Source organism: Balaenoptera ricei, chromosome 2, assembly GCF_028023285.1.
Source record: "Balaenoptera ricei isolate mBalRic1 chromosome 2, mBalRic1.hap2, whole genome shotgun sequence".
Taxonomy (NCBI): domain Eukaryota; kingdom Metazoa; phylum Chordata; class Mammalia; order Artiodactyla; family Balaenopteridae; genus Balaenoptera; species Balaenoptera ricei.
Window position 1 is genome coordinate 148207345 of NC_082640.1, and position 20219 is coordinate 148227563.

Sequence of the window (20219 nt, forward strand, 5' to 3'; positions counted from 1 at the left end):
ACCCCTGCCCCCCAGGTTATGTTATCCCAGGGCACCTTGGCCTGTCCCTCCACTACACCCTCTCTTCATTGTTTTTCCTCCCTTGTGGGACTGTAAGCCCCAGGAGAGCAGGCAGCATGGCTATCCTGCCCACTGCTTTGTCACCACTGCCCACCTATGCCTGGCACTGACCGACAGCGCAAAAACGGAGTATCTTGTGTCTCTCATCACACAACCCTAGGGCAGCTGTATAGCTGGCCACGATTTGGGACAGTCTTCTTTTAGTATTATAGTCCAACAGCAGCAAATCCTTTAGTGGTTCTTAAAGCTAGAGTCCCACTCTTTGGAGGAGAGGATGACAAAGTTGACCCAAATGGTCCCCTTGACCTTTTCTCCTGGAGCACCAGGGCCATGCAGGAACTCCTTGGATGTTTGAGAGCTTGCTTTACAAGCCCCGTCCAAAGCTAAGGTGTCATTAGGATGATGTGTTGCATCCTTGCCCTGTTCTTCTAAGGACATTTTGCTGTTATTTTAAGACAGGCCCTCCCCCACCGACCCATTGTTCTTATTTGTTTTCATTCCATAGTGTGCCTCAGTGAAATGTTGAGAACCTAGGTTAGAGAGCCCCCAAATAGGGCACTGTGGGTAGAGGGGCTAGAAAGACTGACCTGCTAGCAGGAGACTGAGTCGCCAGAGAGAATGTAATTAAGTATCTCAAGAATGGCCTAGGCTTTATGGGAGACAAATTGGTTGACCTGGCCCTCAGGGAGTAAGGAGCTCCCAGGGGACAAAAACTGCAGGAGCCCTGAGTGGAGAAAAAAACTGAAGGCTGCCCCCTCTGACTCATAAAGAGAGCAACAGCCGCGAGTGTTCCTAGAAGAGGCGATCGAGCACATGTGCCAGGGATTGTGTGTGTGAACATCTACTGCTCTTGTCATGCAGGGCTGGGTGGACCGGGAATCACCCCGCAGAGGAAGAGATTTATTACGTCCCGGCCATGTCTGTCTTCAGAACTGAACTTTCCTGCTCTTTGTGCAACAAGACACACCTCTCCGAGGAAGGAGGCGGACAGGATTTCCATCATCACTACTGCTCTATTAAAAACACACACACACGCACACACACAACAACCGTGTAATTACTCTCCGCAGGAAAGGTGCACAAACAGGATGGGCCCAAGCTGAACTCGGGATGAGCCATCCCTGTAAAGATTAGGTAAAGGAACCTCCCCGTCACGCACCCGCCTCCGGCCAGGGCCTCTCCCAGATGGCCACGTTGGGTCGCCAGCCCACCTCCTAGGGTGGGCTGGGGGGCGCGGGCGACTCCCAGCCGCGTGGGTTCCCTGCTCGTCCTCCTTCCCGCCTTCCGGCGCTCCCTGGGTCTGTCTCCCAAGCCTCAGGTGTTCGCTCAGGCTGGGCAGCAAGCCCTTCCCTTTATGGCCTGCACCTGGGGTAGCTTCCAGCCCAGAGCTCCCTGCCAGACCCCGCTGCAGGGAGCGCGAGCAGAGCGGTGCGAACCGGCCTGCGCCGCGCTCCCCAGGCCGCTTGCGCCCCGCTACTGACCGAACGCAGGGTCGGGCGCCGGCCGCGCGCCGCGCCCCCGGGCTTCGGCGGGCGCGCCAGTCCCGCGCAGGGTTGCCGTGAACTTGGAGCCCGGCGGCGCGAGGCTCCTGCCCGGGATGGGGCGGCAGCTGCTTCCTGGTTTGAAGCTCACCGAGTGGGGGAGAGCGTGAGCCCGCGGAGGCGGGGGCAGGAGCAGAAGCGGGAGGAGGCGGGGGCAGGAGACGCTTGAGGCTCGAGCTAACCGCACGGGTCCCTCCGGCTCTCCGGGGAGAGGCGCTTCCCGGCCCTGGAGAAGGGGCGAATTCCGCGCGAGCCCCCGGGAGGCTCGAGAGGGACGGTCGGGCGACCCCGGCCCTCTGAGCGCTTGGCGCCCGGCTCCCCTCCTTTCCACCTCGCGAGGGAGGGAGAGAGGGAGGGAAGGAGGGGAGGGAAGGTCCGGCGCGGGAGGCAGAATGGCTGGTCGACGGGGGCTTGGGCTCCGCATTTCCCGGGAGCTGCCTCCACTCCTGCGGCCGCCGCGAGGGCTGGCCTGAACGAGGGCTCCCCGCTCTCCCGCTGCGAGACCGCGCGGCCCCTGGTCTGGGACAGCGGCCCCGGCATGTCGTCCGGCACCATGAAGTTCAATGGCTACTTGAGGGTCCGCATTGGCGAGGCCGTGGGGCTGCAGCCCACCCGCTGGTCCCTGCGCCACTCGCTCTTCAAGAAGGGCTATCAGCTGCTGGACCCCTACCTGACGGTGAGCGTGGACCAGGTACGCGTGGGCCAGACGAGCACCAAGCAGAAGACCAACAAACCCACGTACAACGAGGAATTCTGCGCCAACGTCACCGACGGTGGCCACCTCGAGCTGGCTGTCTTCCACGAGACGCCCCTGGGCTACGACCACTTTGTGGCCAACTGCACCCTGCAGTTCCAGGAGCTGCTGCGCACGGCCGGCGCCTCGGACACCTTCGAGGGCTGGGTGAGTACCTTGAACCCACCCCTTTGTGTCCACTCCGCACCTTCTGCCCCCCTTCATTTTACAAAGCTTGCCCGGGGCCCGCTTTCCCATCTTCCCAAGCGCAGGGAATTCCCTCCACTGCGGTCCTCGCTTTGGTTCTCGCCCAGGTGGCCACGGCACTGGTGGTGCGCGAGGGCACAGGTGTGTCTCTAGGAAGCCATCCTGGACACGGTCCCCTTTCGGGACGGCAGCTTGGGCTAACGGGAAGTCGGGGTAGGAGCGGTCACCCGCCTCCGCCCAGACTTTGGGTAAGGACCCCCAACTCTCAGCTTGAGGGTAATACGCAGGAAAGGCAAAGAAGGTGTGATAGATAGGAAAGTGACTTGATTTGGGTAAAGTTTTTTAAGCGCTTCTTAGGAGAAAGCGATACATTCTCGCAGGTCTTATTCATAATGTTTATGGATACGTGTTGGTTCAGCAGCTCAGAGGTGCACACGTGTTTCAGCATGCACATCCATTACATCCCAGAGGTACATAACCTACATTGGCAGGGACTGGAGTGCCTGGGTCTTCGGTTGGCAAAGTTTTGTTTAGCAGTTTTCCAAGGAGATGAGGTTTACGTGTGTTTGTAACTTCAGTTCAGTTTCAGCCTGAGAGGTGTGAGTCCTGCAGTATGTGTTTCTGTTGTTACTGGTCTTGAGAGTTTAGAGGGCTCTTCAGCAGTTTGTGAACTGCTCCCCTCGCCTCACCTGCTGGTGCTTCTGCATATTGACAAGTAGTTACCCGCAACTTCCTACTTGCCTGTGCTTTTCACATAGTTCCCATGAGGCAAAATTTCTGCTGCAAATAAATTAAAATGTCTAGAGCACTCTACACAGTGCTAAAATGCTTTTGCTTCTTAATCTTCATACTGTTTTTGTGATGCAGGTGTTATCCTTCCCACTCTTATGTGATGAAATGATAATTATGATGAAGTGGTCTGGCCTGGCAAAATGGAGTAAGCCCTTGGAAGACTCTCGGGAGTTCAATGATTTAAATTCTGGAGGATGTCAGTTTTGAGCCCAGAATGGTGACTCAGTATTGAAAACCTGTTTGAAATTAACAAGTGGGGGAATCAGATGGATAATAAGGAAGACTCATTTAGATATTTATTTTCCACTTTGAGGAACTGATAATTTTATCATATACTTTGTAAACTTACAGCTAGCTTGTGGAGTAGTCTCTTAAATAGGAGAAAAAGCCATAATGACTGTTTAACCATATCATCAAATTATATTGAGTTACTTTCCCTTCAGCTGAATTTACTTTGTGGAATTTAGAAGTGGTCTGGAGAGGAATGGCCAAAATAGAGATTGACTTTTTATCCTGTGACTTTCTGGACAGGAAATAGAGGTGAGTCTAGGAATCTGAATGGAATTATTAAATTAGTGTCTGATTAGGAGTTAGGTTGGGCAAAGCTCTAAAAGAACTAGGTTCTGAAATATGGTGGTGCAGACTGACCAATGGCCATTAGAAACCTGTTTTCCCAAAGAGATCCTAGACTGGTTCATTTTACCCCTAGTCTGCACATTTGAATCACCTGGGGAGCTTTTCAAAATCCCCACGTTTAAAGACTCTAGACAGGAATCTATGGCTGTGGACCCCAGCAACAGTACTTTTCAGCTCTCCGCGTGATTCCAATGTGCAGTGAAGTTTGAGAACCTGTAGCCTAAATGAAGACCACAAGATAAGGATTGGAAGAAGCATAAGTGTAGGAAGATTCAGGTTACCTGACAAGGTGGGGGTATTTAGAGCTGCCTATTGTCCCACTGGCTGAATAGATTTAAATGTAAATTAAATTTCTATATCTATAATTGTCTGAATTAATTATATTTAGATGTTTAATGTGGTGTTCCGGAAAATATGTGTGTTTCGTAGGGTAGGTCAGCATTTAAATGACCTTAAAACGGGTGATTTGTCAAGACACTCATATTCAATTAGGAGGCAGTTTTTAAAAGTTCTGACTATTTTAAAACTGTGATGATAGGGTAGAATGGGTAGTGTGTTTCCTCTTAAAATTTTTTGTTAAGAAAATAATTTTAAGAAAATATTTGGAAATATGTGGAATGTTTGTTTTCTAAATGATCCTTTATAGGTCTAAAGGTGGTTTTGAAATTTAGAATTACAGAAGTACTTATTTATCTTTAGCATATTAAATTGAAATGTGTAGTTTATTCAGAAAGTTACAAATGGAGTAATTTACTCCACAATAAATTTATTTGTTGCAATTGAAATTACAAATTGCTAAACTCTTAAAAAAAAAAAAAAAACTAGCAGCTTAGTTTTTGCTAGATCATGAGAAGAGACAAAAACAGAAGACACCTTTATTATTAGACTAAAACAAAGTTGTTATGCTTTTTTGCTTAACATGCTTTCTGAGTATTAAGAAGATAATCATTGACATTGATTTTGTACCAATTTCATCTGTATTACCTTCTAAGCTTGATGAGAGAAAGGGTTAGATCTCTTTCGTGCAGTATATTCCTAGTATCAAGCACAGTTCCTGCCATGGATTAGGCAATCAACTATTTCTTTCCTAACTATACATATTTCATTTAATTTACATTATATCCAAGGAGGTAGTGGGATATAATGTAACAACTAAAGGTATTCTTAAACGGAAATTCACAGCATTAAACACTTAAATTAGAAAACATCTCTAAGACCTGAGTTTCCACCTGAAACTAGAAGAGAAGAGCAAATTGAATCCTAAGTAAGCAAAAAGAAGGAAATGTAAAGATAACAGAGGTTAGTTGAAGCAGAAAATAGAAACAGCAGGAAAAATCAATGAAACAAAAAGCTTGTTCTTTGAAAAAAAAAGTAATAAAATTGATAAACCTCAAATGATCAAGAAAAAAAAGACACAAATTACCAATGTTAGGAATGAGAGAACATCACTATAGATCCTATGGACATTTAAAAAGAAAAAGAATATTATGAATAACTTTATGCCAGGAAATTCCACAATTAGATGAAATGAACAAATTCTTTGAAAGATACAAATGACCCAAACTCATTCAAATAACTTGAATAGCATTATGTCTATTAAGGCAATTGAGTTTGTAGTTAAAAACCTTCCACAATGCAAACTCAAGGTCCCAGAAGGCTTTACTGGTGAGTTCTATCATACATTTAAGGAATAAATATTGCCAACTATACAAACTATTCAGAAAACAGAAGAGAAGGAAACACATCCCGGCTCATTTCATGAGGCCAACATTACCTTTATACCAAAACTTGATGAAAACATTACAAATAAATAAAACTACAGACCAGTGCCCCTCATGAATATAGATATAAAAAATCTTAAATTTTAGCAAATCAAACCCAGCAATATAGCAAATGATCAAATGGGGTTATAACCAGGACTTCAAGGTTGATTAAACATTTATAATCAATCAGTGCAACTCTTCATATTAACAGAATAAAAAAGGAGATTCATATGATCATCTCAATAGATAGAGAAAAGGTATTTGACACAATTCAATACCCATTCATGATAAAAACTCTCAACAAATTAGTAATAGAAGAGAACTTTTTCAACGTGATGAAGGACAACTGTGAAAAACCTACAGGTAACATGTTAATGGTGAAAAACAGAATGATATTCCCCTAAGATCAGGAGTGACAAGGATCGCTACTCTTACCACTTCTGTTCAGCAGTGTATTGGAGGTCCCAGTCAGTGCCATAGGCAATTAAAAAAATAAAGTACATGCAAAGGAAGAAGTAAAACTGTGTGTAGAAAATTCTAAGACACCTACAAAAGGGCTTCTAGAACCAACAAGCTAGGTTTAGCTAGGTTGCAGGATCCAAACCAATCTACAAAAATCAATTGTTTCTATATATTATCAGTGGACAATCAAAAACTGAAATAGAAAAATACCATTTAAAAGAGCATCAAAATATGAAATTGGATAAAACATGCAAGGCTTGTTCACTGAAAATGACAAACCATCACTGAAATAAGTTAAAGATCTAAATAAATGGAGAGAGATACTGTATTCATAAATGGGAAGATTCAATATTGTTAAGACCTCAATTCTTAACAGTTCTTCCCAAGTTGTTCAATAGATTTAATGCAATCCTAGTTAAAATACCATCAAGCTTTGTTGTAGAAATTAACAGACTGATTCTAAAGCTTATATGAACATGTGAAGGACCCAGACTCATCTAAGAATAATTTTGAAAAAGGATGAGTTGGGGGACTTAAACTATCTGATTTCAAGGTAACTATAACATTACCATAATTAAGATAATGTGGTATCGGAGTAAAGAGAGTCATATAGATCAGCGGAGTAGAAGAGAGTCTAGAAATAGATTCACACATATATGATCAATTGACTTTCTTTTTTGACAAAGATGTCAAGGCAATTCAATGGGGAAATGATAATTTTTTTCAACAAGAGGTGCGTGAACAATTGAATAGCTATGTGCAGAAACTTGAGCATTGACCTTTACCTCATATCATACACAAAAATTAACTCAAAATGGATTATAGACCTAAAAAAAGGATTTTAGCTGTAAAATTTTTATAAGAAAACATAGAAGAAAGATCTTAGTGCCCTTGGGTTCAGCAAACCTTTTTTAGACAGGACACAAAAAAGCAAGTACTATAAAAAAATCAAATCAGACTATTAAAATTAACTATTGCATTTCAGAAGATACTTAAGAAAAAGAAAACACAAGCCACTGACTGGGAGAAATTATTTGCAACATGTAAATCAGACAAGGGACTTTTAACGGGAATATATAAAAACTCTTAAAACGCAATGAGAAAAATATTCAATTTAAAAATGGGACAAAGATTTGTATAGGCACCCTTCATGGAAAATAGCACATTAAAAGATTAGTCAAGGAAAAGTAAATTAAAACCAAAACCCATGGGAAAGGCTAAAATTAAAGAGACTGATCATACCAAGAGTTGGTGAGGAAGTGGAGCAACTGGAACTCTCATATACTACTGTGCAGGATATAAAACAATAGTCACGTTAGAAAACACTTTTACAGTTTCTTAAAGTGTTAGACATATACTTACCATGGGACCTAGCTACTCTTAAGTACTTACCAAGAGAAATGAAACCATTTATACAGAGACTTGTACATGAATATTCACAGCTGCTTTATTTGTAATAGCCCCCAAACTGGAAAATGTCAGTCAACAGGTGAATATTTAAATTTATTTTATTTATTTATTTTTGGCTGCGTTGGGTCTTTGTTGCTGCGCGAGGTCTTTCTTTAGTTGTGGCGAGTGGGGGCTACTCTTCGTTGAGGTGCACTTGTTTCTCATTGAGGTAGCTTCTCTTGTTGAGGAGCACAGGCTCTAGGCACGCGGGCTTCAGTAGTTGTGGCGCACGGGCTTGGTTGCTCTGCGGCATGTGGGATCTTCCTGGACCAGGGGTCGAACCCGTGTCCCCTGCATTGGCAGCTGGATTCTTAACCACTGTGCCAACAGGGAAGTCCCCAACAGGTGAATATTTAAACAAATTGTGTATCTATACAATGGAATACTACCCAGTAAAAAAAAGTGATGAACTATTGATACATGTAACAATATGGATGAATCTTAAAATATGTAATTTACATACTGAAAGAAGCCAGACACAAAAGAGTACATACTATATGATTTCATTTACACAAAATTATGGAAAATGTAAACTAGTTTGTAGTGACAGGAAGCAGATCAGTGGTTGCCTGGGAATGGGAGAATGAAGGTGATGGAGGGATGGATTACAAATGAGGCACAAGGAAACTTCTGAGCGAGATGAATATATTCATTATTTTGGTTGTGCTGATGGTTTCACAGTTATATACTTACGTCTAAGCACATCAGATAGTTCACTGTTAAGTGTGTGCACGTTGTTGTGTGACAGTTATACTCAATAAAGCTGTAGGGAAAAAACGGTGAGGATTTATTATCCTTATTTTACCAAAGAAGATGTTAGGTAAATAAGTGCCTGAATTAGATTTGAGCCAAGGCTGACTCTTGAAAACTATGTTGCCTCTTTAGTGCAAAAAATATAATCAGAGTAGGAGCATTAAAACAAACCAAATTCATTAAGTACAGTTTCTGACTTTTGGACACAGTCTCATTTTCTAAATTATCACTGTCAGCTTTTTTTCTGTTTCTTCTGGAACCGGTTTATTTTGCATAATTTCTTGAACTTCTAAAACCCAAAAGTTTGTCTAAGTTAAAACCTTATCTTCTCCTTTCACAGATTTGCTCTGTATTCGCTGACTTTCCAAATGGGGACCAGCACTTAATACTTAGTGCAGAGCATAGGGACATGGCAGGAGGCAGGAGGAGCTGGAGGCTGCGTCATGGAAAGGCCTTGGCATCCCCTCAGGAAGGAAGGACCTGCTTGGCAGTATCCCAGGCTGTTTTCCTGGTTCAACCCTCCTGAAGACATTCTGTTCCCTACAGCACTGGAGGGCTGCTTTCTCTCAACTCAGTGAGGTTACCTATTTAGTAGTTTTGGTTACCTGTTTAGTAGTCTTGTCAAGGGAAGCAGCCAGGTTACCACTTGGCAATCGTTGATTATCTTTGCCCTTGATTCCTGGATCCAGGTATATGAATTTATAGCATCAGATTGACTCTTCTAGATTCATTATCTGGCGGTTCATTCTCTTTTGTACTTTGTGGTACAGTTATTCGTTCTCACAATAATTTTTTTCGGAGCCGATTGGTGAGGAGCGTTTAGGGAAGAAACATATTTTAGCGTCTCTAGGGAGGTTTATCCCAGTGTACGTGAATTGTGTTGGATATATTGTGTCTTCAGTTTCATGGTAAGAATTTTGCTGCAGTGGGGCTGTCTGTTTCTCATCATGGTTAAGTTGTGGCTCAGATGTTCCCCCCTCAGAGAACACCTTCCAGACCACATTATTATCTGTCACCCTTCATTGCACTCATCCCTCTCTGAGATCATTCTGTTAATTTATTTTCTTATTTTACCTTCCTCCTTTAGGGTATAAACACCTTGAGAGCAGGGACCCCCACCTGTCTTAGTCACTGTTCTAAGTCCAGCATCTTGAGCAGTGTCTGGTATATAGTAGGCACTAAATCTCTGTTGAAATGTGATTTTGGAGCAAGTAAAGTATAAGCACTTTGGAAGGATCTTGACTTAAACATTTTATTCATCTTTTTTAAAAAATTAATTTATTTATTTTTGGCTGCACTGGGTCTTTGTTGCTACACGCAGGCTTTCTCTAGTTGTGGCGAGCGGGGGCTACTCTCGGTTGCGGTGCTCAGGCTTCTCATTGCTGTGGCTTCTCTTGTTGTGGAGCACAGGCTCTAGGCGTGTGGGCTTCAGTAGTTGTGGCAAAGTGGGCTCTGTAGTTGTGGCTCATGGGCTCTAGAGCGCGGGCTCAGTAGTTGTGGCGCACGGGCTTAGTTGCTCCGTGGCATGTGGGATCTTCCCGGACCAGGGCTCAAACCCGTGTCCCCTGCACTGGCAGGCAGATTCTTAACCACTGCACCACCAGGGAAGTCCCTATTCATCTTTCTAAGAACAAAATGAAAGTAATTCGGGAGTGACCAGTTATTACAGTGATCACAGTGTCCCTTGTAAAAAATCAATTAATTACATACCAACTTGCACTTGAAAGACTGGACCAGATTCTTGTGTCCTTTGAATATGATAATGGATGGAAAACTGTTTGGAGAATTCTTTGCTTTTGCTTATTTTAAAAGACTATGATTTCTAAACCTGTTAATATGGTGTAACTTTGTTCACTGGTAGTTTGTGAGCCCGACATGGTAAATTCGGTTGTGCTTCAACCCTGGAGAGCTAATGAGGTCGGTGGGCAGAGTGAATCATTATAACTCTTAGTACAGTTTTGGTATCTAGCAAATGTTTAGAATGATAACTAGTTGTGATAGTAAAAGTGCAGTACTTTTTAATGAGATGGGTAGCATTTATGTAGAATCAGAGGAGTGCCTTGGATTTTCTGTAGTCTTTCTTCTATTTTGTAAAACAGTTGGCTAGATCTGGTACTCCATTTGTGTTGGCTGCTTGCTCCATTTTATTAGAATATGATAAAAATGAGGCCTGAAAGTCAGTTCCTGACCACTTTCTTTCCACTTTCATCGTTGCTGTATCCAAAATGATCTTTCTCAGTTGCCGAGCTGATAGTCATTCCTTTACTTAAAACCCTTCAGTGGTTCCCCACTGCCCTTAGATAAAACGCAACTCTTCAAAATGCTATAGAATGTTCTGCATGATCTGGACCCCGATTTCCTCTTCAGCCTTATTGCTTACCTCACCCCATCCCACACTCCATGCTCCAGCCACAATGAGCAGCTTTCAGTTCCTCAAGAGCGACCATGCTAATTCCTACTTGTGCTTCAGGTCTCACCATAGACCTCACTTTACCCAGGAAACTTTCCCTGACATTCCAAGTCTGGGTTTGATCCTCCTCCTCCTCCTTCGTGTTCCCTCAGCATCCTAAGATCTCCACTGCCCACTTCCCCTCTATCCTGAAAGGATGGATATATGAATGGATTGGGCTCTCATGGAAGTGTATGATATTGGTCAGAGGAGTTCAGGGTTTAAAAGTGTGGGTGACTGACTGAGATTCATCCCCTCTGCTCCTGGGGTAGCTACTCTAACAGACTATTACATGTTTCTCTATGAAATGCCAAGCCCTAGGTGAGCTTTCATGCACCATTGAGCATGTCCTATGTACCAGGCACTGTGCTCTACCTTGGAGAGGCAAGTGGGCAAGATAGACATGGTCCTTTTCTTCACAGGCCTCATAGTTCCAAGGGGGAGAGAGATTGGGGAGGTAGGGGGGACAGCAACCAGGAAATGACAGAACAGAAGTAAGGACTAAGATGCTGGTGAGTGCCTGCTTTGGGGAGACCAGAAACATTTTCCTGGAGGAAAAACAGTTGATTTTTAAGGCTCCAGCATAGATAGGATGGCCACAGGCCTGCTTCAGTTAAAGGACTGTGAAAAATCATCCCTCAAAAGAAGATAAGGAACGTCTGACCTAATAATGCTTTCCCAGAGAGACATCACAGATCCCCTTTGAAAGGTAAACGTTCCTGACCCACAGAAATCTTTCTATCGTCCGAAAGTTTGGAGGGAACTAAGTTTCAATATCTATGAACAGATGACCCAAAAGAACATTTAACTCCCCAAGACAGAAAACAGTAACACCCTTTTTGAACCATCAAATACCCCCAAGCTTTGTACAGGTCAGAAAAGAATCACTGATGTTGAAGCAGGAGGGTCTAGTTCAGAACAGCAGCAAAAAGCCTGACAGCTCTTAGGCCCATGGACAGGCTACAGATGTATTCATTTGGCAGTGATGTTTTTAACATTCAGTCCGAAGGCATTTAGTTCTGTGGTGCTCTAGTTTGCCACAGACCCCACCACCCCCTAATACTCAGTCCCCTTGACTCATTACCTGCTTGGTCCTGGGAAATTTTTGAGTTTTTGAACCTACTATAGCTCAATCCTTTGTTTTCAGAATGTGGAAACCAAAGCTCTGGCCAAAGCTTTACTGTTGCCTTAGCTCATGTGATGTGTGACAGACAGACACACTTAACCATCTACATAGATATGAAGATGTACTTATTTCCTTTTATTTAGATATGTATTAATTTATTAATTTGTAAATACATTCAGTTAGATATTTATTTACATATATATATATTTGTGTCCTAAAATTTTAGTGGAAGCTGGCTTATTAGTAAATACATGGGAAGTTAACTTTAACTGTAAATTAGTATAGTATTAACTACCCAATTAAAGAAACTCTTTGTATTTCATTGTACAGCTTCCAGCAATATATAGGTACTGTTCTGTGAGAGTCAGGAGAGCTGGGTTCAAGGTGTGGCTTTGCCATCTGTCAGCTGTGACTGCAGGCAAGCCTCTGTGTATCAGGGTCTCGGCTCCTTAGTTTCTATCAGGAGGGGGTTGCACTGGAATTTCTCTAAGGACCCTTCCATCTCTAAAGCTTCTGCCTCCATATGTTAGGCAGTTACATCAGTTCTTTGCTTTAGGAGTAACTGGTTTGGTTTTAAACAGTCAAAATGATTTATATCTTCTCAAAGTTAGTAACTCCTAAGAATTCAGTTGGTACAAATCTAAATTGCTCAGGCTTGGACAGGATTTAACTCATGTCTAAATGACTTTCAGCATTGGTAGTGATGTTGATGTTATTTCCTTGGCTTAGAATCAGCCTTAAGGAATTACAGTGGGTCCTCATTTCAAGCCATGCAGTTATATTTCTTTTTTTTTTTTTAATTTATTTATTAATGTATTTATTTTTGGCTGCGTTGGGTCTTCATTGCTGCGCACGGGCTTTCTCTAGTTGTGGCGAGCAGGGGCTACTCTTCGTTGCGATGCGTGGGCTTCTCATTGCGGTGGCTTCTCTTGTTGCGGAGCACAGGCTCTAGGCACGTGGGCTTCAGTAGTTGTGGCACGCGGGCTCTAGAGCGCAGGCTCAGTAGTTGTGGTGCACGAGCTTAGTTGCTCCATGGCATGTGGGATCCTCCTGGACCAGGGCTGGAACCCGTGTCCCCTGCATTGGCAGGCGGATTCTTAACCATTGCGCCACCAGGGAAGCCTATATTTCTTGATTTACACTAATGGGCTCCTTGTTCTATGGGATGGTAAGTTATGTCCCTGTTTTCTCGCATCAGAGAGTGACTGAGAATCCCACCATTTGAGCTTTTGCTAGAAGCCATTCTCACTAGCATGGTAATTAATGCTTTGTTGTCATGAAATGTCTGTAGCCACCGGTCTATCTATCCACCCTAGGTGATGACAAATACTATAAATCACTTGTAGGACAGACATTTTAATTAGATGGAGGAATGGGCCCAAAGGTATTGGCTATTGTAGTGTTTAAGTGCTATACTGAAGAATTTTATGAGACGGGAGATTTTTGTTGAGAATTGTGGTACTATCCAGAGAGATTTATCAAGAATTATGTTAGTGTGTTTCTGTAGCACCTGTAAATTAGAGCAGTGATTGTCAGAGCACGTAGGATGTTTTAGTAGAAAGACTAAACTGTGCTTTTATTATGTGTTGCCTTCTGGAAAGTTCCTTTGATTTTCACATAAGTTTCACCCTTGCACAACTTTGACCTTACAGGGAGAGAAACGCTTAAAAGGTAACCAAAGCCGTTTAGTTTGTGCTGCGGTAAAAAAAAATTTAAGAAATTTGCTATAGGATAGAACCATGGCCAACATGAGCCCCTTGTAATTACTTTAATGAAATAAGTCACATGGGGCCAGTGTGAGCATACTCTAGACCTAGTGCCTGTTCTCCAAGTGCTTAAACCAAAACCACAAAGCTGAATTTTTATTTGCAAGTCGTGTATATCTCTTGTACTTGCTTGTCGCTATTTCTGCATCTCTCTCGTAGCACTTACATTTGATGTGCCTCTGTCCTCACACTGGGCTTTGGTGTTCTTGCCTGTGATGCTGGGGTCTGGGTAGCCAGTGCTCTGTGGCCCCTTCCAGTATCAGAGTTATGTGGTTCTGGTCATTTTTCCATTGGACAATGCAAATTCTGCTCCCTTCTGAAATGTCTTCTGGAGATTGTTCTGCTGATACTCAGATTTGTTCTAGGCTCTGAAATTATTTTTGAAAGAGTACACAAAAGCCATATTAGCAGAATTTCCTAAACAAAATGCATTTATTAATTTGTGAGCTGTGGACCTCTTAAGTGCTTTATTTTTTATTACTCTTGTTCCATCACAGTACAGAAGAGTTCAGAACAAATTTTTAGCAGAAGCAGTGCTTCTGAAACTGTTTTTGAACCCTGGACCGTTTTAGTGATGTTAAAAGCTATGGACCCTGTTTCTAGAAAAATGCACGTGTGTGCATATTGCCAGCATGCTGGGAAAAGTGTCATCAGGTTAGTGGTCCCCTGAAGCCTGACTGTGGACACACGGCTTCAGGTTAAGAAATTCCAATGAAAAAAAAGGAAAAAAAAGAAATTCCAATGAAAAGTGTCAAAAATAAGGTTTTTATTAATTCCTAATTCCTAGGGCATTGTACTGATATTTTCCCCTGCAATTAGAGGACATTTTCCCTTCAACTAATTATACGAGACAGTTAACTAGTAGAAAAGAGAAGCTATAAATTTTAGAGAAAAAAGATGTAAAGTGTGTTCTCACTTCTGGCTCCTGGTGAAATATACTAGATAATGACCCATTTTAGGACCTATTTGGTTGTGTTATATAGGTATTTTCAAAAGTCTCTACTGTTGAAGGGGTTTCTTTGAGGTTTGCAATAGATGAAAAGTTAAAAAAAAATAAAAACTAGGACAGTTTGAGTGACCTTGGCTTGGTGTCTTTTGTTAATATAAACTTTTCCCCTGTAGAAAGTGACAGGATTTATCTGTATACTTAAAACATTTACCCTGTTCTTGAGCTGTACTGGGCCTTATGGTGAACCACTGTGTTAGTCCAAGACAAAATGATGAAATCAGTGATGCTTGCCTGTTCCTCTTGCCCTGTGACCCCTGGTCTCCTATGGCCTGGGTCCCTATGACCCAACAAGATTTTCTGATTCTGCCCTGAGTTCCAGCTCACCTTGCTGAGACCTTGGAAAACAACCTGATGGTGGTAGAAATTGAGCTGAATGGAGGGCACCCAGGGCGCAGCCCCCTAGCTAGTTGAAGGTGAAGCTTGAATTTAGCTCTCTGGACTTCAAGATTCTTTCCTGATGCCACTTTAGTGTGTGATGGAGGCAGCAGGAAAGCCATTCAATCATTCATAGATCTTTACTGAGCACCTGCTGTGTGCCCGACTCCGTTCTAGGTGTTACAGATGGGGCAGAGAACACAACATCCAGAATTTCGGCTCTCACGGGGCTTCTACCCTCTCATGAAGAGACAGATAATAAGCAAGCAAACAAAACACACAAAAATAACAAATCGTGGTTAGGTTGCTAAGTGGAGAATTAAAACAGGGTGATGTGATGGAGTGTGGCAAGGTGACTGCTTTACCTAGAATGGATAGAGGACTCAAGAGAAGGTGACATTTTGGCTGAGACCCAAGTGGCAAGAAGCAACCAGCCATGTGAAGATTACAGAGAGCATCCCAGGCAGAGGGGACAGCTAAGGCAAAGCCCCAAAGGTGGCAACAGGCTTGATATGTGGAGGAACAGGCAGAAGTTATTAGAAAGAGGATAGACTTCATATTAGCAAGTGCAGTAGGTTAACCCCAGCTCTGCCACAGTGAACCAGTCCCTTCAGCTCTATTGCCCCTTCTGGAAAATGGTGCTAAAGTTAGATAACTCTTAGGATTGGTGTGAAGATTAGATTTAATACATTAAACATGCTCAGCACAAAATAGGCCCTCAAGAAATGGTAGCTTTGGCTGCTTTTAATCTCCCAAGGAAACTGATATTTTGACAAGGGCCTTCTGAAAATAATATTGGCCAAGGAAAGACATTCAGATGGTTGCACTTTAGACAATGAAGGGGACGATGTAAACATTTCCTGGGAATAGCGTCTGCCTGCTCTCTACCTCTTTCAGTGCCATATTTTCCAAAAAAAAAAAAAGAGTAGGGGAAAGGAAACAAAGACACTAAAGTTTATTCAAGATTCTTGAATTTTTGAATGATATATTTATTTTCTACGGAATCATAAGTATTAATGGAAAATTTTAATACTTAGAGGGATAGGATAATTGTACTGCAGTGATATAATTGATAGGGCCCCAGGTGTTTTTATTTTATTTTTTTTTTAGGAAACTATCAGTATAAATGTATGGATGAGAATTAATAACCATGGTGCCAGTAATGATAAAGGAAATAAAACCTAAAAAATTATGAATAAGTGGATACAGTTGATTCTTGTTGACTACTGAAAGCTCATTTACCTTATTGACTATAATTTTGTGAATTAATTCCGGATAATTTTGTCTATTTTGAATAATTTTGGATCATGCCTATTTTGGCATCTCCCTGATCTCTGGAATTTCTGACTGTCCCTTCAATATCCATTTGGTCTGTGTTCAATGTAAAAAGACACATTAGCATTTGCCTAAGCCATATAAGATGCATATTAAGATTCTGCATATTAAGATGCAGAATCTACAATGAGAGAGTCATAGCACACAAATACCGGCTTTGAGGAATATTTATTGGACAACCACCATAATTAGCAGTGCATCATAGTGTGATGGTTGGGTGTCAGCCAGATTGGGGTTCAGCTATTTGTTTTGCCTCTTATTGTAGAGGTCATTTAACCTCTGCTAGCTCCAGCTTTTTCATCGTAACATAGTACCTACCTCACAGGGTTATGTGACAATATAGTGAAGACATGTAAACCGTCTAGCACAGCGCATGACACATACCACTACAGAAGAATCATCAATGTCACAATTACTACCACCACCATCACCACTCTACCCCAGTACTTAAGTATGAAGTCATGAGCCCAGCCTTTTCTGAAATTAACTCTGAAAACAGTATGATATTTATTTACCTAGAATTTTGGAGTTTTTAATTTTAAGGAATTTAGAGTTTAGAATATTTAGAATTTTAGAAGGGATTTTTGAGTCCAGCCTTCTTGCCGTGTTTGCTTTATATTTAAGATTCTGAAGTGTAAATCAGCGGATGGTTACTGGTGGAAGAGGAGATGGTTTCCTTATCCTGGGTTTGGGGTAAATGCTGCACAAATGTCCATTCTGAAAGATCTTGCAAGGAATCTGGGGAAATGAAGCTGGAATTACTGTAGTTGCAATGTTGGCCAAAGTTAGTTTATGGAAAATCTTGAATTTGAGTCTGTTGGTTTGCTCATCTGATATTGGACAGAGAGAAGGTTCTGAGTTAGGGTGAGTAATCAGAAAGAAGTAAAGTTGCAACATTTTAGTTGCAAAAGTCTGATGGAGCCCCCTTTCAAAAGCTGAAGTGAGCACATTTATTGCTGCAGTTGAGAAAAGATGGTAAATAGCCTCTTTAAATAGGCATTAAAAGACATTTCCTTGATTTAAGTTTGAACATGTAATGCATTGGATGGGAATTGTTCTTTCATGCTTTCAAGGAGGAAAACTACAATTTTAAAAGTGCATAGTTTGAACTTGTGGACTTCTGGGTGAATCAAAGATGCCAACAATTTTGATTTGTTTTACAGAAAATATGACGATTTCCCCCTATATTGATTCCCTCTAGTTTTATCTGTCGACTTGAGACTTGTTTGGGGTCCTAGATCTTTTACAGGTGATTTTAAGTTAGAGGTTTTCTGATATGAAAATATTTAATTTTTCAGAGCACAAGTTTCATCTGCTCCATAGTAAGGGCCAACAGTGTTCATAGTGATGTTCAGCACAGCCTTGGTTTTGGCTGTTCAGAAGCCTTGGTTAGCTCTTTGGCTTTGTGGAGAATACATTGTTTTTGAGTCTCCTTGCTGGGCCTCCTTGCCTTCTTGTCATGTACTTCCTGTACCTGGGTTGTGGTCATATTGATTTGCTGGGGCGCTGCCGTTGCAGATATCTGGGGGCGAGTGAGAATTTGTTCGTGGGTGTTGCCCTGACTTTGTCCGCTGACCTCCTTTCAGCCCAGTGGTACCGCTATCTGTGTGAGCACTAGAGACCCTCAGCAGCTCCCTGGTCCCTGGCAAAGTGCCCTGCACGTGGTAGAGATTCAGGAAACATGTGTAGAATGAAGAAACTCCTCCTTGTTCTCCTGTCTTGAGTCTTCTTCAGGATTCAAACACTGTCATTCACTTTTGCTAAGAGATCTTCTCTTTTAAAACAATTCCTATTTCAGATATAGACATTCATACTTGGTGTGTGTGAGGTTAAGAGCAGCCTCAGGAGTCGTTTAGAGGGAATGAATATGCCAGTGTGATTTTTATTCCCTTGATTATTTTAATAAGTGTAAAAGGTGTGTGAAAAGACTAGCTGAATCCCAGATTCCCCAAATAAAATGTTAACTTGTGTTTGGGTGATAAAAGATGGTTTTCAAAGGAGGAAAAACTGACTCAAACTGTCTTCAGGTATACCAGATGTCAGGACCATATTAATGGCAGCCTGCCCTTGGTAAGAACAGGACACCAGCAAGGCGCATAAACTAGATCATGGTTTAACTGTGACCTTGGAATAGTTGCCATTTAAGCTTATGTTTTTTAAAAAAAATCCTGTTACGGCAAAATAAATGAGTGACCCCTGAAGTTGCCTCATTAGGAATCCAGTGTGCATTTTTCTCTCCGAATGGAATATCTGATGGCTCATCGTCTACTCCTCCTGCTGTAATTTGGTCCTGTTGGGCTTGTGCATGTAGAATTTTGTTTTAAAACAGGAAAAATAATGATTCTGAAAAATTGTTCCTGTCAAGATATTAAATGAGTCTTTCCATTAATATCATTTCCGTTAGTATTTTGAAGTCAAATTACCTAGTGACAGTTTGGCTTCAGTGAAGCATACATTAAAAAGAAGAAACTGACTGAGAGAATTGGAAGAAAAATAATTAATTCTCAGCACTCTCCCCAAGCCCCTCCCCCCCCCCACTCCCCCTCTCCTTACTCTTCTCAGGACCCTTGCTCCTTACTTGTCTTCTGCTTGGGTCATTGGTTGGAAGAGCTCAGGTTAGAGTCAGAGTTATAATCAGGGAGAATTTAAGTTTGTTTCCTAGCACCCAGATTCTTCTTTGTAGTCAAGGACCCTAATGTTCCAAGAAAACTGACGTGCACAGGTGTGAACTTCCTGCTCCCGCCTGTGGCATCTCCTGCAGGCAGTTTTGGGAAGAGGCCCAGTCCTACACTTGCTGTTTGGGCTCCCTCTGTGTCCACCCTGGGTCAGGTGTTTCATTTCCTGTACCTTCATCCTCTCCCTTCCTCCTGACACCTTTCCTTTAGAAATGACCCAGATCTCTTAAGCACTCAGCATCCCCAAACCCCATAGAACAAACCACCCAGGCCTCTCTTTGCCTTGCTTGTTTCCCTTTTTTTTTTTATATATATAAGTTTATTTATTTTATTTATTTATTTTTGGCTATGTTGGGTCTTTGTTGCTGCGCGTGGGCTTTCTCTAGTTGCGGTGAGGAGGGGCTACTCTTCGTTGCGGTGCGTGGGCTTCTCATTGCAGTGGCTCCTTGTTGAGGAGCAGGGTCTCTAGGTGCGTGGGCTTCAGTAGTTGTGGCACGCAGGCTCAGTAGTTGTGGCTTGCGGGCTCTAGAGCGCAGGCTCAGAAGTTGTGGTGCATGGGCTTAGTTGCGCCGCGGCATGTGGGATCTTCCCAGACCAGGGCTTGCACCTATGTCTCCTGCATTGGCAGGCAGATTCTTAACCACTGCGCCACCAGGGAAGCCCTTGTTTCCCTTTTGAGATGAGGCTCAGTGTCTCCCCTTCCCATCTCGGCCACCTCCCCAAAGAGCTGTCTGCATCTGTCCTCCCTAGCCCATTCATTCTTCTTCCCAAGGCAGGCTGACTTCTGCCTGCCTCACGGTGTGAATACCACTCCTGCAAAGCCCAGGAATGACCATGTAATCATGGTACTTATTTGTCTTGTTGACTGCTACCTTCTCTTTGCTTCCCTGCTTCTGTGTTTCTCCAGCACCTTCTGGGAATTTTGTTTGTTTCTTACTGTACCCCTTTCATTATCACTTAATCTCCTTTAATATTGGTGTTTCCTGGGGTTTTGTCCTTATTGTTGTCTTTCTCACTCCAGATGGTCTAATCTGCTCTCATGGTCTTAACCATATTGCACATATGCCAAGAATTTCCAAAGCTCTGTC

General features: G+C 42.6%; 1 protein-coding gene across 1 annotated transcript in view; it reads left to right on the forward strand.

The window, feature by feature from the left end:
- Positions 1–1754: 1754 nt before the first annotated feature.
- The window catches only part of PRKCH (protein kinase C eta), a 221497-nt gene continuing 203032 nt past the window's right edge, over positions 1755–20219 (forward strand). The window contains exon 1 of the mRNA XM_059914358.1: positions 1755–2502. Coding sequence (XP_059770341.1) covers positions 2140–2502 — 363 coding nt within the window. The 5' untranslated portion in view covers positions 1755–2139. The remainder of the gene's footprint in view (positions 2503–20219) is intronic.